The 18,371-nt window shown below is 38.3% G+C and overlaps 1 protein-coding gene across 6 annotated transcripts in view; it reads right to left on the bottom strand.

The window, feature by feature from the left end:
• Nucleotides 1-18,371, bottom strand: part of gria1a (glutamate receptor, ionotropic, AMPA 1a) — a 93,225-nt gene that overhangs the window by 46,744 nt on the left and 28,110 nt on the right. For all 6 annotated transcript variants that reach the window (XR_013295481.1, XM_077577310.1, XM_077577312.1 and 3 more), the window contains exons 4-5: nucleotides 6,467-6,651; nucleotides 2,126-2,179 (exon numbers count right to left, since the gene is read on the bottom strand). Coding sequence is in view for 5 of the 6 variants with exons in the window: in XM_077577310.1 (XP_077433436.1) it covers nucleotides 2,126-2,179; nucleotides 6,467-6,651 (239 nt within the window). In the remaining variant the exon portion in view is untranslated. The remainder of the gene's footprint in view (nucleotides 1-2,125; nucleotides 2,180-6,466; nucleotides 6,652-18,371) is intronic.

The raw sequence follows: 18,371 nt of genomic DNA, 5'->3' as shown, positions 1-18,371 counted from the left end.
TATAGCGAATCTGTCTCGATTTGTGCAAACCTGTGAGACAAATTGTATTTATTTTTTAAAATGTTTTTTAAAGCACATGAGACCAGACCTCAATAAGACTACTGTTGTTTTCCTGCTGCGGAGCCTACCACTTTGGTTGTTGTTAAAATAAAACCTTACAGTGATGAAGTTACTAATAAACCAAATCCGTCCTAAAAACGTACTACTCTTTGACATCAGGGAGATATTTCAGCTGCTCTAATTTTCACCTTTGTCACATACTGTAGTTTACATGCTCTACACATATTTAACACATAACACGAATGGAGGTAAAACACACAGTTCACAATCTCCAGACTCCAATGCCCAAGAGACTGGACCATCTGTTTATTGTCAATGCGAGGATATGGAAACAAAAGTTCCATGTTTGAAAAGGACTGTTGTCCCCTCAACTAAAAAAAAAGCCCAAGCGTTATCATTTGAAATGAGCTCATGCATTCGGGGCAGACAAGCAAGATTGAGTCACTCTAATAACCACAGTGGTGAGAAAGTGTTGAAGCTGCAGCATATTAATGCTGTTATTACGACAATGTCAATTATTGTCTTCTTCGGCGGCAATGTGAAGAATGCTAGAGGGTGGTCTGCAGAGAATTTGCATGTTGAAAATGGCCGTAGTCAAATTGAGTTAATGGCTCTAATCTTACACCACATTGACTGTCTGACCTTTGTCACTATGGATCTGCTCACTGTGTCTCGCTAAATCGTTTGGAACGTCTAGTTGACTCATACGAGTGACAATTTGAAAGACATTTAAAGGCAGAGCTCCACTCCCTTTTAATAGTTTAATTCAGCTAAGGTTTTGTTTCTAGTGTCAGATGCTGTGAAGGGTATCAAAAGGATCTATATTGTACAGTATATCTGTATTGTCATTTTTGGACAACTTAAAGACACACTGTAGTCTGATAGTGTGCCAGTATTTAATTATCATGCCCATTAAGGTTTAATATTCCAAACTGGTGGACTTGGTGGAAAGTTGACTCTAACTGGGGTGTTAAACTAATTTACTGTAAGATTGGCGGCCACATTCATCCTAATAAATTTGATCTCAAGTGGGCCGGAACAGTATATCCGTGTCTTAATAATCTCTTCCCTATTGTTTTGGTGCAAATAATGACACATACATTAGGAAATTATTCATATTTATTGATTATTATTAGCTTATTGAAAATGTTGTTGTATATCATAAAATCAATTTGAAATTTCATAAAACTTTTACAATTGCAAATGTCACGGTTTTAGCCGGAGGTTGTGGACCCAAGCTCAAGAAAGCAGGTTGAGGATGCAGAGGAGCTCAAAAGTAATTTAATTTGAAGGATCCTTATCATGAAAAAACTTTTTGAAACTTTTAACCATGTAAAAATGAATGTATGAAAAACTGAAGCGGTGATTATTCAGGAAAAAAAGATGGTTGCTTTGTAAATACATAAATAAAAATACATGCAAGTTGTCATTCAATGTCTTACATTTCTACTGTAATCTCTCCAATAAAAGATGATTTGATACGTATTTCGGTGCATGGCGTGTGATGTGATTCAAGGACCGTGGGACAATTTGATTTGGTTAGATTCAGTGTGATTTCAATTTAATTCAGTATGTTACAACTTATTTCAAGAGGGTATGATGCAATGAGTTTCTTGTTGTCATTTTACAATATGAATGATCTTGTCAGTAGAATGTGCAGTACATTGTGCTGTTAATGTAGCAATTCCTTTAAAGATCTATCTCTCCAATAAAAGACAATTCGATATGTATCACGACATAATTTAAAGTGGAATGAATTGATTTGATTTGGTTTGATTAGATGAACTCACATCTTATACATCACAACCAATTTTACTGATTAAAAACATTTTTTTTTACATTGGTTTGTACTAAGCAGTGAGCACCCTTATTTCACAATGTCATTTAAGTGTCAAGTGATTGCCAGTTCACCCTCCAATGCACTAAATTAGCAGCAACATTTAATTTTATTGAATGTGAATGTGTTGAACACCATGGACGGGTTGGTTCTAGCCCACGAGTTGTACGTTTGACATTCCTTCTCCAGAACATTCATTGTGGAAAGCAGAAGAAGATCAATGCTTACCAGGTTTGCCAGTATGTAGTGGTAACTTTTTGCATTCTTGCCTTGCTCAACAATCTGGAGAAGAGAAAAAGAAGAATAAAGGATAAAATGACGTAGACAGAACAATGTGTGCATGTGTGTGCGTGAGAGAGAGAGAGACAGAGAGAGAGAGAGAGAGAGAGAGAGAGAGAGAGAAGAAGTGAGAGACAGAGACACTGTCAAAGTAGTATATACCTAGACAAGTGTTCTTGACAGTCATGAAAGTACGTAGGTCCATACAAATTAGAGCAATGGCACAAAATGAAAAATAGGTCAACCTTCAACTTTGGACATATTTAGAGATTTTTGTTTTATTCTCCAGGATAACTTTTGTATGAATAGGATCTGAGAAAATTAATGTGATCTCTTTGAATTGACTTTGACAATGTATTATATTACATCGGAGGATAAAAATGATTTTAATAATGAACACTGTATGTACTATATATATATATATATATATATGTATTTTTTAACCATTATTTTACAACTATGATTGTTTGTTTGTTTTAAACAAAAGGGGACATCTTATGGATATATTGACTTTTTAATTGCATGTAGTTGGGTTTCAGGGCTGTATTTCCCCCCCAGAAAGTGTGAAATAAAACAACAACAATCATTTATTTCCAAACGCGCACCTGTGGGCTGTTATGAAACAGTAGGGCTAATTTACAAAATAAAAATACAAGCCACATGAAATGTGTGTAATAATTGTGGAGTGTTACAACAAAACATCCCCTCCTCCTATTTCTTTTACTATTGTCTCACAGAGAGCCATCGTTTGATCTCTGATGTGTAAATTATTCAGAGCAAAATCAGTGAAACATAATCATGATCTAAAAAAACAACAACAAAGCACATCACTGCATTTGTTCCCCATCGTAATGGCAACACACAGAATGATGACCCTCTTGCCTTTCCTGCTGACCGTTCAGCCCACCCCGAAGGGTCAGGCCAGATGGAGTAACACGTCGAGCGGTGTTGAGTATCGTGCCAACATCAATTTATTCATACGTGTATTTTTGGCCCCACTTTGACTGACATTTAAATAGGCTGCCCTCTCCCCTGCTCCTCACTGCGGCGCTCAAGGCAACTCTCTTTCCTAAATAAAGACAGTGTTTTCATATTCAACCACAAAGTGTCAACTGTGTCAACACAGCATTCTGAGGAGTCACATGAATTAAGCCTGAGCGGGCAGCACGAGTCAAAAGTCATGCAACATCCAATTAACATGTCTTACAGTAGATAAGCAGCTCATTCATGTGTCTGTGTTCAACCAGTGTGCAGAGCATCACACATTGTTGCTCTCTCAGCATTTTCCCCTCAGGGGGTGAGCATTTGTTTTACGTTTTGTGTGTGTGTGCGCACGAGTGTGAGTGTAATAGTGCTGCAGGTTACAGCAGAAGGTGGCATTTGTTATTAATGATGACCCCAGCACAAGGCGGGCCCTGCGGTCAAGCCCGTGGTAAGGAAAAGGAAGACACCCGCACACACACACTGACACTACTACACAGACGCACCCGCGACAGTCGGCTACCAAATGCAAATGTTTGGGATGTGAGAGCCGATTAATTACACATGCAAATTTGTGGCATTCAAAATTTGAAAGGGTCACTTCTCACGTCTATGCATGGAAATGAGCTGTGCAATATTTTTCTAGTAACACTTCTGTCACCACGGATGTTCTCCAAGGAGACTACGTTAACATTTAGCCGCTCTGAAAAGTCACCCTTGGGATACTGCCAGTGACATTATCGTAAGAGAATCTGTGTACTGTAAGAGATGAATGAGATGAACACAGGAGTTTAAAGGGCGGAAGAGGCAGACGGGTGTGTGTTTGTGTGTACGTGTGCACACCGCTGCACACAGGTGTCAGATAGTCTGTGGGTGCACAAGCGGGGCACCATGGAGGCGGCGAGCAGATGTGGGTGATTGATGGCGGCTGTCTGAGTGCAAAACTTCTCAGTCCGGGCTCTTGTAAAGCAGCGAGAAATGATGCAATAACCTTAACTGTTGACCAGGTGGCCATCAATAACATTCGTGGCCAACTAAAGTAGTCTCTACTGTATGTATGTGTGTTTGTGAGGATGCGGATGTTAAGGTATGATTCATGGCTTGTCACAACAAAAACATGTTTACTGTTCAAATTGTCCAAACAGTACAAGTGTCTTTTTGCATCACATGAAACACTCTACAAACTAAACGTAATATGTGTGTGTGTGTGTGTGTGTGCGTGTGTCAGTGATACATTATTTTTAAATTTCCATTATAGTTAGCGTTTTGAGTATTGATTTTAAATATAGTTGATTTTAATTAACTCATTCAAACCCAAAAACATTTAAATATTTTTTTTATATATCTTTGTCCTTCACTCCCAAAAACGTATCTATACGTTTCTTATGTTTTTTATGGTAGAGCATACAGAAGGCTATGATACAGCTTCTGACATGAAGAGGTGGCTTAAAGCAATGGTAGTTATTACAAAAAATGGCCAGCAGGCGGCAGCAGAGTATAAGAGATCAACCAGGGCCATGTTGCAACAAACTTTTTTTGCCAGTATTTTCAACAGGTTTGTGAATAATGCTGAAACTAAGCTATATTCGAATGCTAATTGCTGCAAAACGAAAACAGATACAAATATAAATTTTTCCCTGATGAAAGAAGAAACTCTAATCTTTTGTTTGGTAGGTTCCATGTTTTTATAGCAATAGAACAGAATATTCTCTGGACCTTGCAGTCAAAATCCAGTAAAACAGCCGGGAGCAAAGGGGGTTGCTTCAGTGAAAATGGCTGGGTGTGAAGGAGTTAATTTATTGACTGACCCATTAATTACTTTCTAGGCGCAGTCGAGGCGTTGAGGGGGTCCGGTTTGGTGGCCTCAGCATTGCATCTCTGCTTTTTGCAAAAGATGTGGTGCTGTTGGCTTCATCAAGGTGCGATCTCCAACTCTCACTGGAGCGGTTTGCAACCAAGTGTGAAGCAGTTGGGATGAAAATCAGCACCTCCAAATCCAAGGTCCGAGGAACCATGGTCCTCAGTCAGAAAAGGGTGGAGTCCCATCTTCGGGTCGGGGATGAGATCCTGCTCTAAGTGGAGGAGTTCAAGGATCTTGGGGTCTTGTTCACGAGTGAGGGTAGGTTGGAGCGGGAGATCAAAAGGCGGATCGGTGCACCGTCTGCAGTGATGCGGACTCTATTGGTCTGTTGTGGTGAAGAAAAAGATGAGCCAAAAGGCGAAGCTGTTGATTTGCCAGTCAGTCTACGTTCCTACCCTCACCTATGGTCACGAGCTGTGGGTCGTGAATGAAAGAACAAGACCACGGATACAAGCAGCTGAAATGAGTTTTCTCCGTAGGATTGTTGTATAGAGACCTGATTTTGCTCGTTGGATTGTTGTATGGAGACCTTTAAAACAAGGGCGGACTCACTTTTTTCATAGAGCAACTGCACCGTGGCACAAATTATTCGCAGATCCGCCAGCCTGTGCTTGTCGTCTGTTACCAGCATCGGGTCTTACCCACCTCGGCGCAGCAACGCCACAGCCTGCGCAGGATTTATGCCGGTCATGAAAATAGAGCCCAATTGAATAACGTGTTTAAAAATATGTGGTGAGACATATTTAAGAAATACAATTAGACATGTCATAAAAAAAAAAGTTTCTGCTGTTGCACGAAAACAACCCGATATAGTCCAGAATCATAAGGGGTGTTACCAATTGTAAACAAATGTATTATTATATTATGATTATTATGGTTATGATTATGATTTTGTATTATTATTATTATGATTTTGTATTATTATTATGATGATTTTGTATTATTATTATTATTATGTATTATTTATTTAGTTGATTTTTTTTAAGTAAACAGTTACAGTGAACTTTCTACCAAGAGACTGCTGCAAAAGTCTTTCTATTGAACTGTCAATTACGATTCCTGGATCATTTTTGTTTGGGCATAGCTGCTGTGAGTGCTCATCCTGTCATCGAAGAATTTTTGGATTTAAATGCATAACCTGTGTTATTCAACGTTTTTGTCCTTGATGCTTGGAGAGTGCGCATAGTAGCAGACCAACAAATGCTGTCACTACCTGCACATCCTTTTCCGTTCTGCATCGTCGGTTCCCTTCATCTTGTTAAACCATGCAAAGCCGAGTATGCAAAACCACTTCTTCCTAACTCCTTTGAGGAAGCTAATTGCTCAAAATAAATCTCATATGCCCAAAGGGGAAAACAACCAAACAGATGGACTTTATTTTTCTTTCAGGATTTAAGATCATTAAAGCACAATGGATTGTGATTGTATTGGAGAGAAGCTCTCTTTACCTTTTTAAGAATGCCAGTGAGCCTCTCTGTCTCACAATCGATGATAATCTGCCCCTCCTTTCTCTTGTCCAAATCTTGGAACACTTTCAAGAACGATGCCTCCGTCATAGTCTCCACATTGACCGAAGTCACCAGCCAGTTCCTCTCTGCTGCTGTGTCCAAAACCTTCTGGAGCACGGAGAGCCCTGCACAGAGGTGGAAAAATTCAAAGAAAAATGTGACTAATTTGCACGAAGCATCATCTAAAGACATCATCATTATTCATCAGGAAATTGTGCTCTATTGCAATGTAAACATGGACCAAAAGAAAACATACCAAAAGAAAGATTAGACTCTTTTCTTTCATCAGAAAAAATAAGTGTATTTCTATCTTTTTCCATTTTTTAGTTATCAGCTTTAGAATACAGTGTTCCCTTGTTTCTTGCGGGTGTTAAATTCCAAAAACTACCCGTGATAATGGAAATCCGCGTAAAAAAAAACCTCTTTGACTGCCAAAAACATTAAATAACGTTTAGTAAAATCCTACGGAGGAGCGCCAAAGACGTTAAAAAACGTTCACCAAGTTTTTTTTTTTGAAACGGGTGGAGGAAAGCCTTGGCCAGCTGTGCTGAAAGTATCAAGCAGATCTAGTTAGTATAATGCTTATTTTTGGCCCCTAGATGGCAGCGATGACTCTCTTTGGACAAGATTGGGTAGGCGTCAGTAGAAGACGTGAGGCGGAGCTAGTGTGTTGAGGGGACAATGGCTGAGGAAGCCATAATGGCGACCGGTTGCAAGGAGCTCACGCTTGAGCATTTTTTTCAAAGACGAAAAGCATCGACCAATGCTAAAGAGCACATTGATGACGACGATGATGATGATGGTGACTCCGAAGTTGGAAGCGTTGACGCGGCGGCTATGATCACGTCATAAAGCCTCACCGGTTAGCGATGCTAACGCCGGAAAACGCGGAGCACAACCGAGCACTTCTGCTCAGGCGCACGTTCAATCGGACGACAAAGAGTGCCCCGAGTCCAATGCATATTCATCGGAGGAGTGGGTACAGTCTGATCACGGAGAAGACACTGGTTATGGACTACGATGCCACCATGAATGGAGCGGATAAGATGGATCAACCACCCGGTATAGGAACTGAAGGACAATGAGGAAGCCAGACGTAACACCACCGTAATGTCACCGTATCATGATCCTGAGAGTAGACTTGATGGCAACATGGTCAAACACACTGCAGTATATACTTGCTATTCCCCGGAAAAAAAAAGCCAGCAAGAAAGTGTAGCGTCTGCACGCTAAGGGGCCATCGCAGTAAAACTAATCTGTTGTGCAAATCCTGCTGCGTCCACTTGCACGCAGGGGAGTGTCACAAAAAGAAAAACTGTATTTGAAACATCCACACAATTGTAAATAGTACCACGGTTGCACACATTTGTAAATAGTTTGCCAAATTGTTTTGTCAAATTGTTACACTGTTGAATGTAAATAAACGTAATTTGCTATCAAAAAACACTTTTTCATTGTTGGTGGTAGTGTTTTACAGAAGTAAAGCACTGTTTAGGTGTTTGTGGCATCATTCATGGAAAAAAAAAGGTGTCAAACTAACTAGAGTGCATGAAATAATATCGTTTCACAAAAAGCTTGATTTCTCCGTTTTTTGTTTCAAAACAGAGCATTTGGGTGAAACTAACCATTTTCAATTGTTGATTACTGAAAAACGGAATAAGGTAGAGACAAACTTTTTTTTCTGATGAAAGATGAGAGTTCAATCTTTCATTTGGTAGTATGGGTGTTTCCATAGTCCAAACACAAAATTTTCTGTGGAGATCAGTCAAAATGCTTAAATTGGCTGGCACTGACGGCATCCCTTTTCTGAAAACATCTGGCAGTCAAAGAGTTAATTAGATGGATTTTTTTCGTTTATTATATATGTTTTTTTTTTGTTTTTGGATGATTTTTATTTTATAATGAATGCTTTTTCATTCATCATATATGTTCTGTTTTTCATTTAGTCGTTTTATCCATTAAAAATATTTTTTTTATTTACTTATTATTTAACACAGTACATATATTTTTTGTTTATTCTAAATGTTTTTTCTTTCACACTATATATTTTTGTCATTTATTATGTACAGTGCTAATCAAAAGTTTGTGAACCCTGCAGGCATGGTCAGATTTTTTGTATAAAATATTAAAATAACCCTATTAAATGTTTAGTCATACCCAAATCTACAATGCTGACATTGAATATAATGGAATTGAACAGAAAGAATGATACTACTGTCATTCATTCTTGAACAAAAGTTGTTGATTTAAGAAAAACTCGATTTCATGGGAGCAAAAGTATGTGTACCTCTCACTTAATCGGACATTGCACCTCCTTTTGCAATGAGAACTTCATCCAAACACTTTATTTAGTGACTTATCAGTCTTTCACATTTTTGCTACTCTTCCTCGCAAAATTCAGGCAATTGAGAGAGGTTGGATGGGCGTCTAGCATAAACTGCCCGCTTCAGGTCCCACCAAAATATTTTGAAATAATTTAAGTCAGGATTTTGACTGGGCACATCCACAACATGAATCTTGTTGTTTTTCAGCCATTCCTTGGTTGTATTGCCGGAATGCTTTGGATTATTGTCATGTTGCATGATCCATCGTCTACCAGGCTGTAACTTCACAAAGGACGGCTTCAGGTTATGATCAAGGATTTCACAATATTCCTCTGAATTCATGATTCCCTGGACTATGTGGAGTTGTCCAGGTCCTAAGGATGAAAAGTTAACCCAGAACTTAACATTCTCCCCACCCTGCTTCACTTTAGGGTGAAGGTTCTTTTGCTGGTATGCAGTGTTGACTTTTCACCAAACATGTTTTAGTTGTGACCAAATAGTTCAATTTTGGACTCATCTATCCACAGAAAGGACTTCCAAAAAGCTTCAGGTTTGTCCAGGTACTCTCTGGCAAAGTTGTGATGGGCAGCTTTGATCTTTTTTGTGAGCAGAGGCTTCTACCTAGCAAGCCTTCCATGAAAACCTTGTCGATTGACTTTTCCTCTGATTGTTGAAGCATGCACATGTGTACCAGATGCAGCAAAAGAGGTCTGCAAATCCCTCGATGTGATGTTTGAGATGGCTTTTTACCTGAATTATCATTTGTCTTGTGGGTCTTGCTGATATTTTAGAAAGTCGGCAACTTCTAGGCAGGATTGTAGTAATTTTCAGTGTTCTCTAGTTGCAGATGATCTGCCTCACAGTGGAATGATGAAGCTTAATTTTTTTTAGATGATTTTATAGCTTTCTCCAGACAGATGTGCTGTCACTACCCAATCCTGAGGTCCCCTGAGATTTCTCTTCCTCTCAGCATGACTGACGTGTAAGGGTTCACCCGGGTAAGACTAAAGTGACGTGATTTTGTCTATGTTTCTGTCAGTGATGCACAATTTCTTTGCGAAACCTCTCATTTCATTGGTCCATTTCAGTGGTTAGTTTAGCTACCAATTTGTCCTACCTGATCCTATTTGACTGCTTGTTTAAAGCAATACAGCTGAAGGTTCACTTACTTTTGCAGCTAAATGAATTGACCAAAAACTGTTCGTATGCATTTGTCGCTCAGTGAGATACAGGGAACGTTTCATTTATGGATCTACGGCAATATTGACGCTAATATTTTCTCTGTTACTGCAAATGAATACCGTTTCAAAATATCGGTTATCGGCCTCCTACTTATAATCAGTATCGGCCATATCAGTCTATCATTAGCATATGCCTGTAAATTCACTATTAAATTGGCAGGTGTCTCTAAAAATGCTCTAGAAAACTGTAAATATTAAAAAACACAAATAAATAAAAAAAATATTTACTAAATGTTCTATGCAGCCCCACTATTCTAAGCACGTTATTCTGAATAATTTTATCTTAAATAAGCATCACCTGTTTCATTCATCTCAGGAGGTGGCCATTTTGCCACTTGCTGTCAACTGAAAATGACATCACAGTCAGTGCTCAGGTAACAGCCTATCACGGCTCAGCTTGTGAGCGTCTCAAACTCAGAAAACAGGCACAGTGTGCTGCTCCCTGCATGCAGAGTGCACACAGAGCGTAGAGCACCGTCGTCCATGGGAGGCCTCAATTTCCACGAGGGGATACATTGCGACATCATCGAGTGTGCACTCACCAACATGCACTTGACATGTCGTTCAAATATACATCATCAATTTATCAACTGTTACAATATTGCTCTGTTTATCCATCAATATCTCGAAATGGGCCGTCAGAGCTTCCACTTAATGCATATTGTCTATTTGGTCCCCTCAAGCATTCAACATTTACAGTATGTACAACATACAGTGATGACAGTGAATAACTGTTGTTTGTGATGCTATTTTTTTGTTACAAATTATTGGGTGTGAATATTTTTTTCTAGCGCTTAAAAAAAAAGGAAATATATGTTTCAGACTGTTGCTATGGACACATTATGAGTGAGTGTTTTTTTTTTTTACACTTAAGTTATTGTGATGAATTAATTTGTATATATTACAGCACTAAGATATTGTGGTTATTTGCAGTTTTTTTTTCTGCAATATAGTGAATATTTCATAATTATTATGAATTCATATCAGTGTAAAAATATTGTATAGTAAGTTCCTATGCTTTTCCCCACCCATAGTAATATTAAAGGAGAGAAACAAGGGCAAGGAACAAAGCCCATCCATCAGAACTTCCCCTGTAGGTTTAGTGATAAAGTGTAATGAGTGGTTGAGTCCATTCAGCACACTGACACGTCCAAGTGTGCTGGCCTAAATAATGACCACTTCTACACCAACAAACACTCAGCCCATGCATCACAGCCAAAGACACCGTCACAAGCCAGTTCACATCCTCCAAGTAACAATTATAAGTGACATTGCCACAGTCCTGCACTGTTGCCTGGACACTGGAGCGCCATGGAGTGAGAGCAAGAGCAGCCAATGAGAGAAGAACTCTTGCAAAAACAGGAAGAAAAGGGTGATTAGAAAACACACAACGCTCTGACTCATTGCTTTTTGCTCCCTTTCTCTTGGAAGTCAGCCACTCAAGCTGGGAGCCACAAACATTCCAGTGAGAAAATGTCATTATTTCACTGTAGCAGCAGATTGGCAGCTGTAACCCAAAAAAAAAAATGCATATGAATTTTAGAAATATAGCAATGTTTTTGGGGGCCAACAGACGATGTTTTTGCATACCACCATTTGGTAATGTCTGTTCGGGCATTTGATTCATTTTTAGCAAATGTAAAAATGGCAACCCCAACAACACAACGTTCTCTGTCAAAGGAAAATGATAAATGCAGTCACTGCCACTGGAAAATGATGCCTTGGCCCTTTTTGAATGCACACCAACCAGCTCTTCAGGCAATCAATGTGCCTATTTGACGCCAACTCATTAAGTAACAAAAGGATGGATGACGTTCAACCTCCATAAATAACCACAATATGAGTATAGAGTATGAGAAAGACAGCCAGGAAGTGAAAGACGTAGACGAGAAGCGATGCCTTTCAGCGGGGAGACCAGAGAGAAACTAAATGGGGGCTTTTACTAAGTTATCATATCCAACACTGAAACTGATGTGCGCAAAGGTGACATAGGAAGCTGTTACTCAAGGCGTGAGGGAAAGATCAGCGTGTCCAGTTAGAGCAACATTTTGCCCTGTAAGGATAATAACAAAGTCAAATCGTACAGAACCATTAAATGGGCTATTTATTAAGATAAGAGCTTTAATATTTGAGATGAACATGTGTGTTTTTTTTGTTTGTTTTTATGACTGATCGAAATAAATTGTTATTCATTCAATTAGGGCTGGTAAAAAAAAAAGGCCAAGTCGGTTGGGTCGACCAACCCCTAACCCTAAACCCAAAAAGCTATTTTAATAATTTTTTTAAAACAAATTTGCGGCACCTGGAAGTTGCTGGGAGGCCCGGAACCAATGTTTCGAGCATTTCGCACGGACATTTATTGCTGACGGACTCCAACCGGCATTCACCACTACTAACTAATTGGCTTGTTACGGTTTGTTTATGGTCTCTTAAACTGAAAAGGGAGAAAATTAGCATGTCTGATGTTTGTAACAAAACAATCCATGTCAAAATCGCTAAATAAATATAAGATTTCTAATTAATTTATTGGTGTTCCCTCGTTTCTCGCGGGTGTTACGTTCCAAAAACTACCCGCGATAATGGAAATCCGCGTACCCCATCCCCAACCCAACTTTTTTTCTTTTATTATATGTTTTTCCGTTTTGGTATGATTTTTAGTTTATTATGAATGCTTTTTCATTCATCATATATGTACATATATTTTTTTCTCCGTTAAAAGTTTTTTATTTCTTTACATATTATACAGCACAGTATATATTTTTTTCGTTTATTAAAAAAAAAAATTGTTCATCCTATATATTTTTCATTTATTATATATGTTTTTAACACCTCACCACACACTTTATACATGCACTTTTCTTAATAGGCGTAAAAAAAATGTAACGTACCGTATCTCTTATTTAAATACAGAAGGCCTATACACACTCTCAGTGTTCAAATATTTGTAGATTTTAAAATAATAATGACAACAATAAAATAGAATAAACTAATGTCCAAAACATTTATTTGAGAAACAAAAATATAACGGCGATCGATCCATTTTTTTCCGGGCCGGTATGTTTTCCTAAAAAAATTAATAAAAAGAGTAATTTAAAAAAAAACACACACAACAACAAAACAGCTGTTAGAAATGATACTCAATATTAATTTTAAAGATGATGACACGAGGCTGAGAAATCCATTTTGACCGGAAGGCGCGGGAGAACATTGCTGCCTGGTGGCCGTCGCCTGCCCGCGTGGGTCTATTAGTCTGGCGGTTTCGGCACGACAAGCTGGTCGGCAGTCGATCCACATAATATGAACAAGCTGGAAATGGAAACAAATCGGCGGAGCGGATCCGCAATGCACACGCATGCGGTGTAATCTAGGGGGTGGTGGCGGACGCACACTGGACCATTCCAGGGCATGAAATTGGCAAACTGTCGGCCCTCTATCTCCAGGTCGCGAATGCGATGCGCAAGGTCGGAACGCGACGGACCATACCGTTGTATGAGGTGCCGTCTGGGCCATAATTCGGGATTAGATCTCACACATATAACTAAAATGTTCTTATAAACACCACTGAAATTTTTTTTTGCTCATGTACACTAGTGAAATGTGTTCATACATACAAGTGAAACACGCTCATAAACACTAGTGAAACGCGCTCATACATACAAGTGAAATGCGCTCGTACACACTAGTGAAATGTGTTCATACATACAAGTGAAACGCGTTCATACACACTATTGAAATTATAAACATCTCTGAAATGCATTCACGCATATAAGTGAAACATCCACATACACACTAGTGAAATACGTCCATACATACATGTGAAATTTGTTCTCCATAGCTTTGGTTGGTACATCAAGCATTTGCCATAAGGACCATTACTACGGTTTTATGCCACCAAATGTGAAATAACCGAGCCAAATTGACCCAGGTGGCTGCAATGCACTTAACAACACACGCAAGGAAGACGCTGGCGGACCTTAGAAATGAACTCACTTCACAATACCATTGGCTAGGTTAACATTCGCTAGTAGCATTGTCAAGTACGAAGCTACAATAGCGAGTACTCATTATGTTTATGAATTTAAAATGGGATGGACCCAAAGAAAAACACCAGGGTGACGGCTCGGGTTCCTGGAGCATAAAGTAAGTTACTTGAAAAACCTTTCTGTACGGTCAGTATGCTGCATCAATGGCCATTGTAGGCTTCGACAACTCAATATGTTTGAACGAGACAAGCAAATACGTCAGGCTTAGGAAACATGATGAAGATAAAGCGCTAATTTAAGTGCACTCCATTTACCATTTAATATTTTCATCAACTTTAATTTTTCATATGTTGGGCTATTAAGTGATTTTCAGGAAAAGTACAATAAGTAAGTGAGTTTATTTAGGGCTAATGCTAATTGTAATTGTTAATCGTTTAGCAGAGATTAATTTTGATGGTGTTTGTGTAATATGTGCATATGTGTGCAGAAGATAAGGAACATCCACTGAATTCAACTCAGGTAAAAGTAAGTTAGTGGACTTAAAAAAAAAAAAAAATAACAATTAAAAAAAATCTGGGGAGATTAATCGATGGAATAATCCATAGGACACTTCATTAAAAAAAAAAAAAAAATCATTAGTGACAGCACTAGATTCAATCATTAAAAGTTGCTGTGAAATTCCAGAACCGATGACAGCAGCCATATGATGTCGTAAAAGTGTAAAAGTCACAATAAGTAATTCAAGGCTAGAAACAAGACAATAAGCAAAAGAATTTGCATCGAAGTTTGTGAGTAAAACTTCACATTTTACGCCTCATTGAAAGGCAAGACTGTGAAAGAGTTGACATTTATGTGGCAAAATGCAAAGCTGCCAAATGTTATGGGAATACCTGAATGGTAACTCATTATACCTATAACATGTGATTGTTCCAAATATTCCACTAAAAAATCTTCACCGCTACTGAGAGCCTTAGCTTTCTCCTCTGCTCCCTCTGCGTGATAATCAAGAGGCCGGTAGCGCAGAACCATTTGGAGAAGAGGGCTCCGCTCATGTGAGACTTTGTTAGCGCTGTACTGAAACACATTACCGCCACGTATGCATGAAGTGCCGATGATCAATGTGTTGCGCATTACACTTTAGTCGTGGCAACTAGTTCATCAATGCATGAGCCGCTAACCACACTTTTGTGTATGTCAGCCAGTTTGCGACGTCACTGACCATCAGTGTTGAGAGTAACGTGTTTCAAAAGTAACGTATTTAATATAAAAATATTAAGTAATATATCACGTTTAGTCAGTAACGACGTAATATAAGGAGTTACTGTAATAAATGTTGGTAATATTATTACATGTTACTGACCCCCGTAATGCGTTACAATTTTGTGACCACAAAAGCATATAATCACCGATTAAGTAAAAAAAAAAAAGCAGCGGGAGGGGCAAAGTAAAGCAATCATCTGTGAGTAGAGTTGTTTACTATTGCATTGAAAACACGTATCATAAAGTGGTATGCTGGACACCTGACCTCCTTAGAGAACAGCATCGCATTCCATTAACACAATAGTCGCCTCTGTACAGGTGATTTTTTGTGAAGCAACTCACAGTTACGGAACTTATGGTGTCGCGAAATAAAACGGCAAACATTCAAAATACAAGCACAAGCAAACACAGTAAAACAAAAATAATAATAAACTGCGTTAAGAAATAAGAAAATGTAAGCATTATTGTGTTTTTAGATATGATTTGAATGATTGTGCCATTACTTGCAGTATGGAAAATGATGATCACCGATTGGCTGTCGGTGAGCAAAATGCATTTCTGGGAAGATCTCCAGTGTCTGATGACGTCACGCTAAAGCAACTCCAATCGCACGGGCACGTCATCGAGTGCCGTACACTCAAAACACGACGTAACGTGACACCGTGTTTACTGTACATAATTATGGTCCCGCATGGTGTCGCGTCGGGGATCGCCTTATCACATGGATTTACATGTAAGTACGGGCCTGTTCATCTCATATCGCCAGAGTAGTGAGACAGGAGACGGTATTAGAAATGTTTTGGGGAAATGAGGCGACGTATGGAGAGTTTGAGTCGTCTACTAAAGCTGACGTCGCGTCATTGCTTTGCGGAATAAATATAAAGTTTGCCGGGCTACCACAAATGTCAATTTAAGGCTTCATGTTTCAAATGGAATTAAATTAAAGGCAAATATAAATTTGACAATGTTACTTTGTGTTCATATTGCAGACGCATCACAGATATCAGATTTATAAAGAAGACAAGAAATTGGAATTGTAGCCTATTATTCACACTGCATGGGGAAAAAACATCAGACACGTTGCATATATGGGCAAAAAATAATAATCTGAAGTGGGCTGCAGTGTGAACATAGCATAAATATTTTTGCTTTTATTAAACACTTCAATCCATCCATCTATTTTGTTAGACCAGTTATCAATTATACTTCGTCTATCACTATTATTTAGCCAGTTTCTTTGCATACTAGTTTACAATACATACAAATTGTATTGTGTTTATTGATAAGATAAACACACATTGGCAATATAAACTCATATTTCCCTTATATGTAAATTTATTTGAGTATGTTGATCAATTTATTTATGGTGTACAGTCTGGGATTATTTATTTACCGGACCAAATATCAGTTCCAATATTTATATTTGGAAAAAAATACATCTTGATACAAATATGAATCGAAGGCAGTGATCTCACACTATAGAGTAAAAATATTTAACATTATACAACACGCTATATAGTTAAAGGTCCTCATTAGTTATGGTTGCAAATTTTTCATTTTATTTTTAAAATCTCAAAATCATTATTAAATAAATTAATATCGATTTTTAAAAAAAAGTAACTTAAAAGTAACTTAAAATTTCAAATGCAAGTAACTAGTAATATGAAATATGTTACATTTTGGAAGTAACATGCCCAACACTGCTGACCATACCCTCTCATTTGGGGCCCAAGGAAAACACGTGTATGTTTTATTTGTTATATCAGCAGACATATATTATGTCAGATCATGCAAATGAAAAACACAAAAAGGAGTGTTTTGTTCACATTAATGTGTTTTAAAGTGTCTGGTATTTTGCACTCCAAGAGAGTTTTTTTTAGCCTGTCCTACATTTTGGTTCATATTGCCTTCATTGAACATCCTATTTTAGATGAAGACAAGTTGCTGATGCAACCCCAATGATTTTGAAAAAGGCTGACAAGGAGCCTCGTAGGACAAGTCAAAGTAAAACGGTCCTTTCAAGGCATCCTAAATGAGAATAATATCTTAATGGAATCTAGCTCCCAAAAGCACCCTTGGGCGCCAGGCAATTGAGAGTTGAGAAAATAAACCTTTAGGAAACCATTTCATTGATGTTTTTTCTTTTTCTTTTTTAATGATGTCTTATTAGCCTATCAAATATGTTTTTCCCAATCTTAGCTTTTGTAAAACAAACAATATGTCCTTTTTTTTCATCAAGTGCTGCATGGTAAGATGACAAGAACATACAGTATCTCAAAATTGCCACCTTTAAATGCTTACAAGATATTTTTCTTTCATGAAGACAACACAACACAGCCAAATATTTAATGTAAAAGCTCAGACTAGATGTGAATAAATAATACAAACCCACATAAGCCAAACCTCTTTCAAGATATTATCTTAAAGTCTTAAAATAACCTTGTAGATTAAGATGACTGCACTGTTGTATCCAGGCAACAGGCGACTTCTGATAGGGATTGCACCGACTCAATTCTACCACTCAATCACACGGAGGGTGAATGTATCCAGTACACACACAGTGCACCGAGTGTGGAAGATAAATGGATTGCAGGACATTTAAAACAATCTTTGGGACGTGCGGAACACAAAGGCCATCATGCGTCAAGAGGACTAAGGAAGAGGGTGAAATCTTCACTGTCACTGCCCATCACTAAGCTTAGCAGCGTAATATTGTGCAATGTGTCCTTGAAAGCTCCAAAGGGTGGCGACTGTATTGTGTAAAACAGACCTTTTCATTGATTTTGTTCAAATAGGTGGGTCAATGGAGTGCATGCCGACTCAGGTGTGAAATTACATTTGTAAACGTTTGAGTGAATGAATACTAGTTGTTAAAATGTTTGGTGATGTGTCCACACGCACACATGCAAACAGTTATAGCCAGGTTATTTATTAAGTGACTTGAAGTGATAACTCCACAAGTAAAAATGCTTTTCTTGTCTTTATACATTTAAATAAATTTCCACTTCCGCAAATAGGAGCCATTTGCTGACCTCGT

The sequence above is a fragment of the Vanacampus margaritifer genome, chromosome 10 (genome assembly GCF_051991255.1).
Source record: "Vanacampus margaritifer isolate UIUO_Vmar chromosome 10, RoL_Vmar_1.0, whole genome shotgun sequence".
Lineage (NCBI taxonomy): Eukaryota > Metazoa > Chordata > Actinopteri > Syngnathiformes > Syngnathidae > Vanacampus > Vanacampus margaritifer.
The sequence above is the reverse complement of the archived record's forward strand: the minus strand, read 5'-3'. Positions and strand labels throughout refer to the sequence as shown.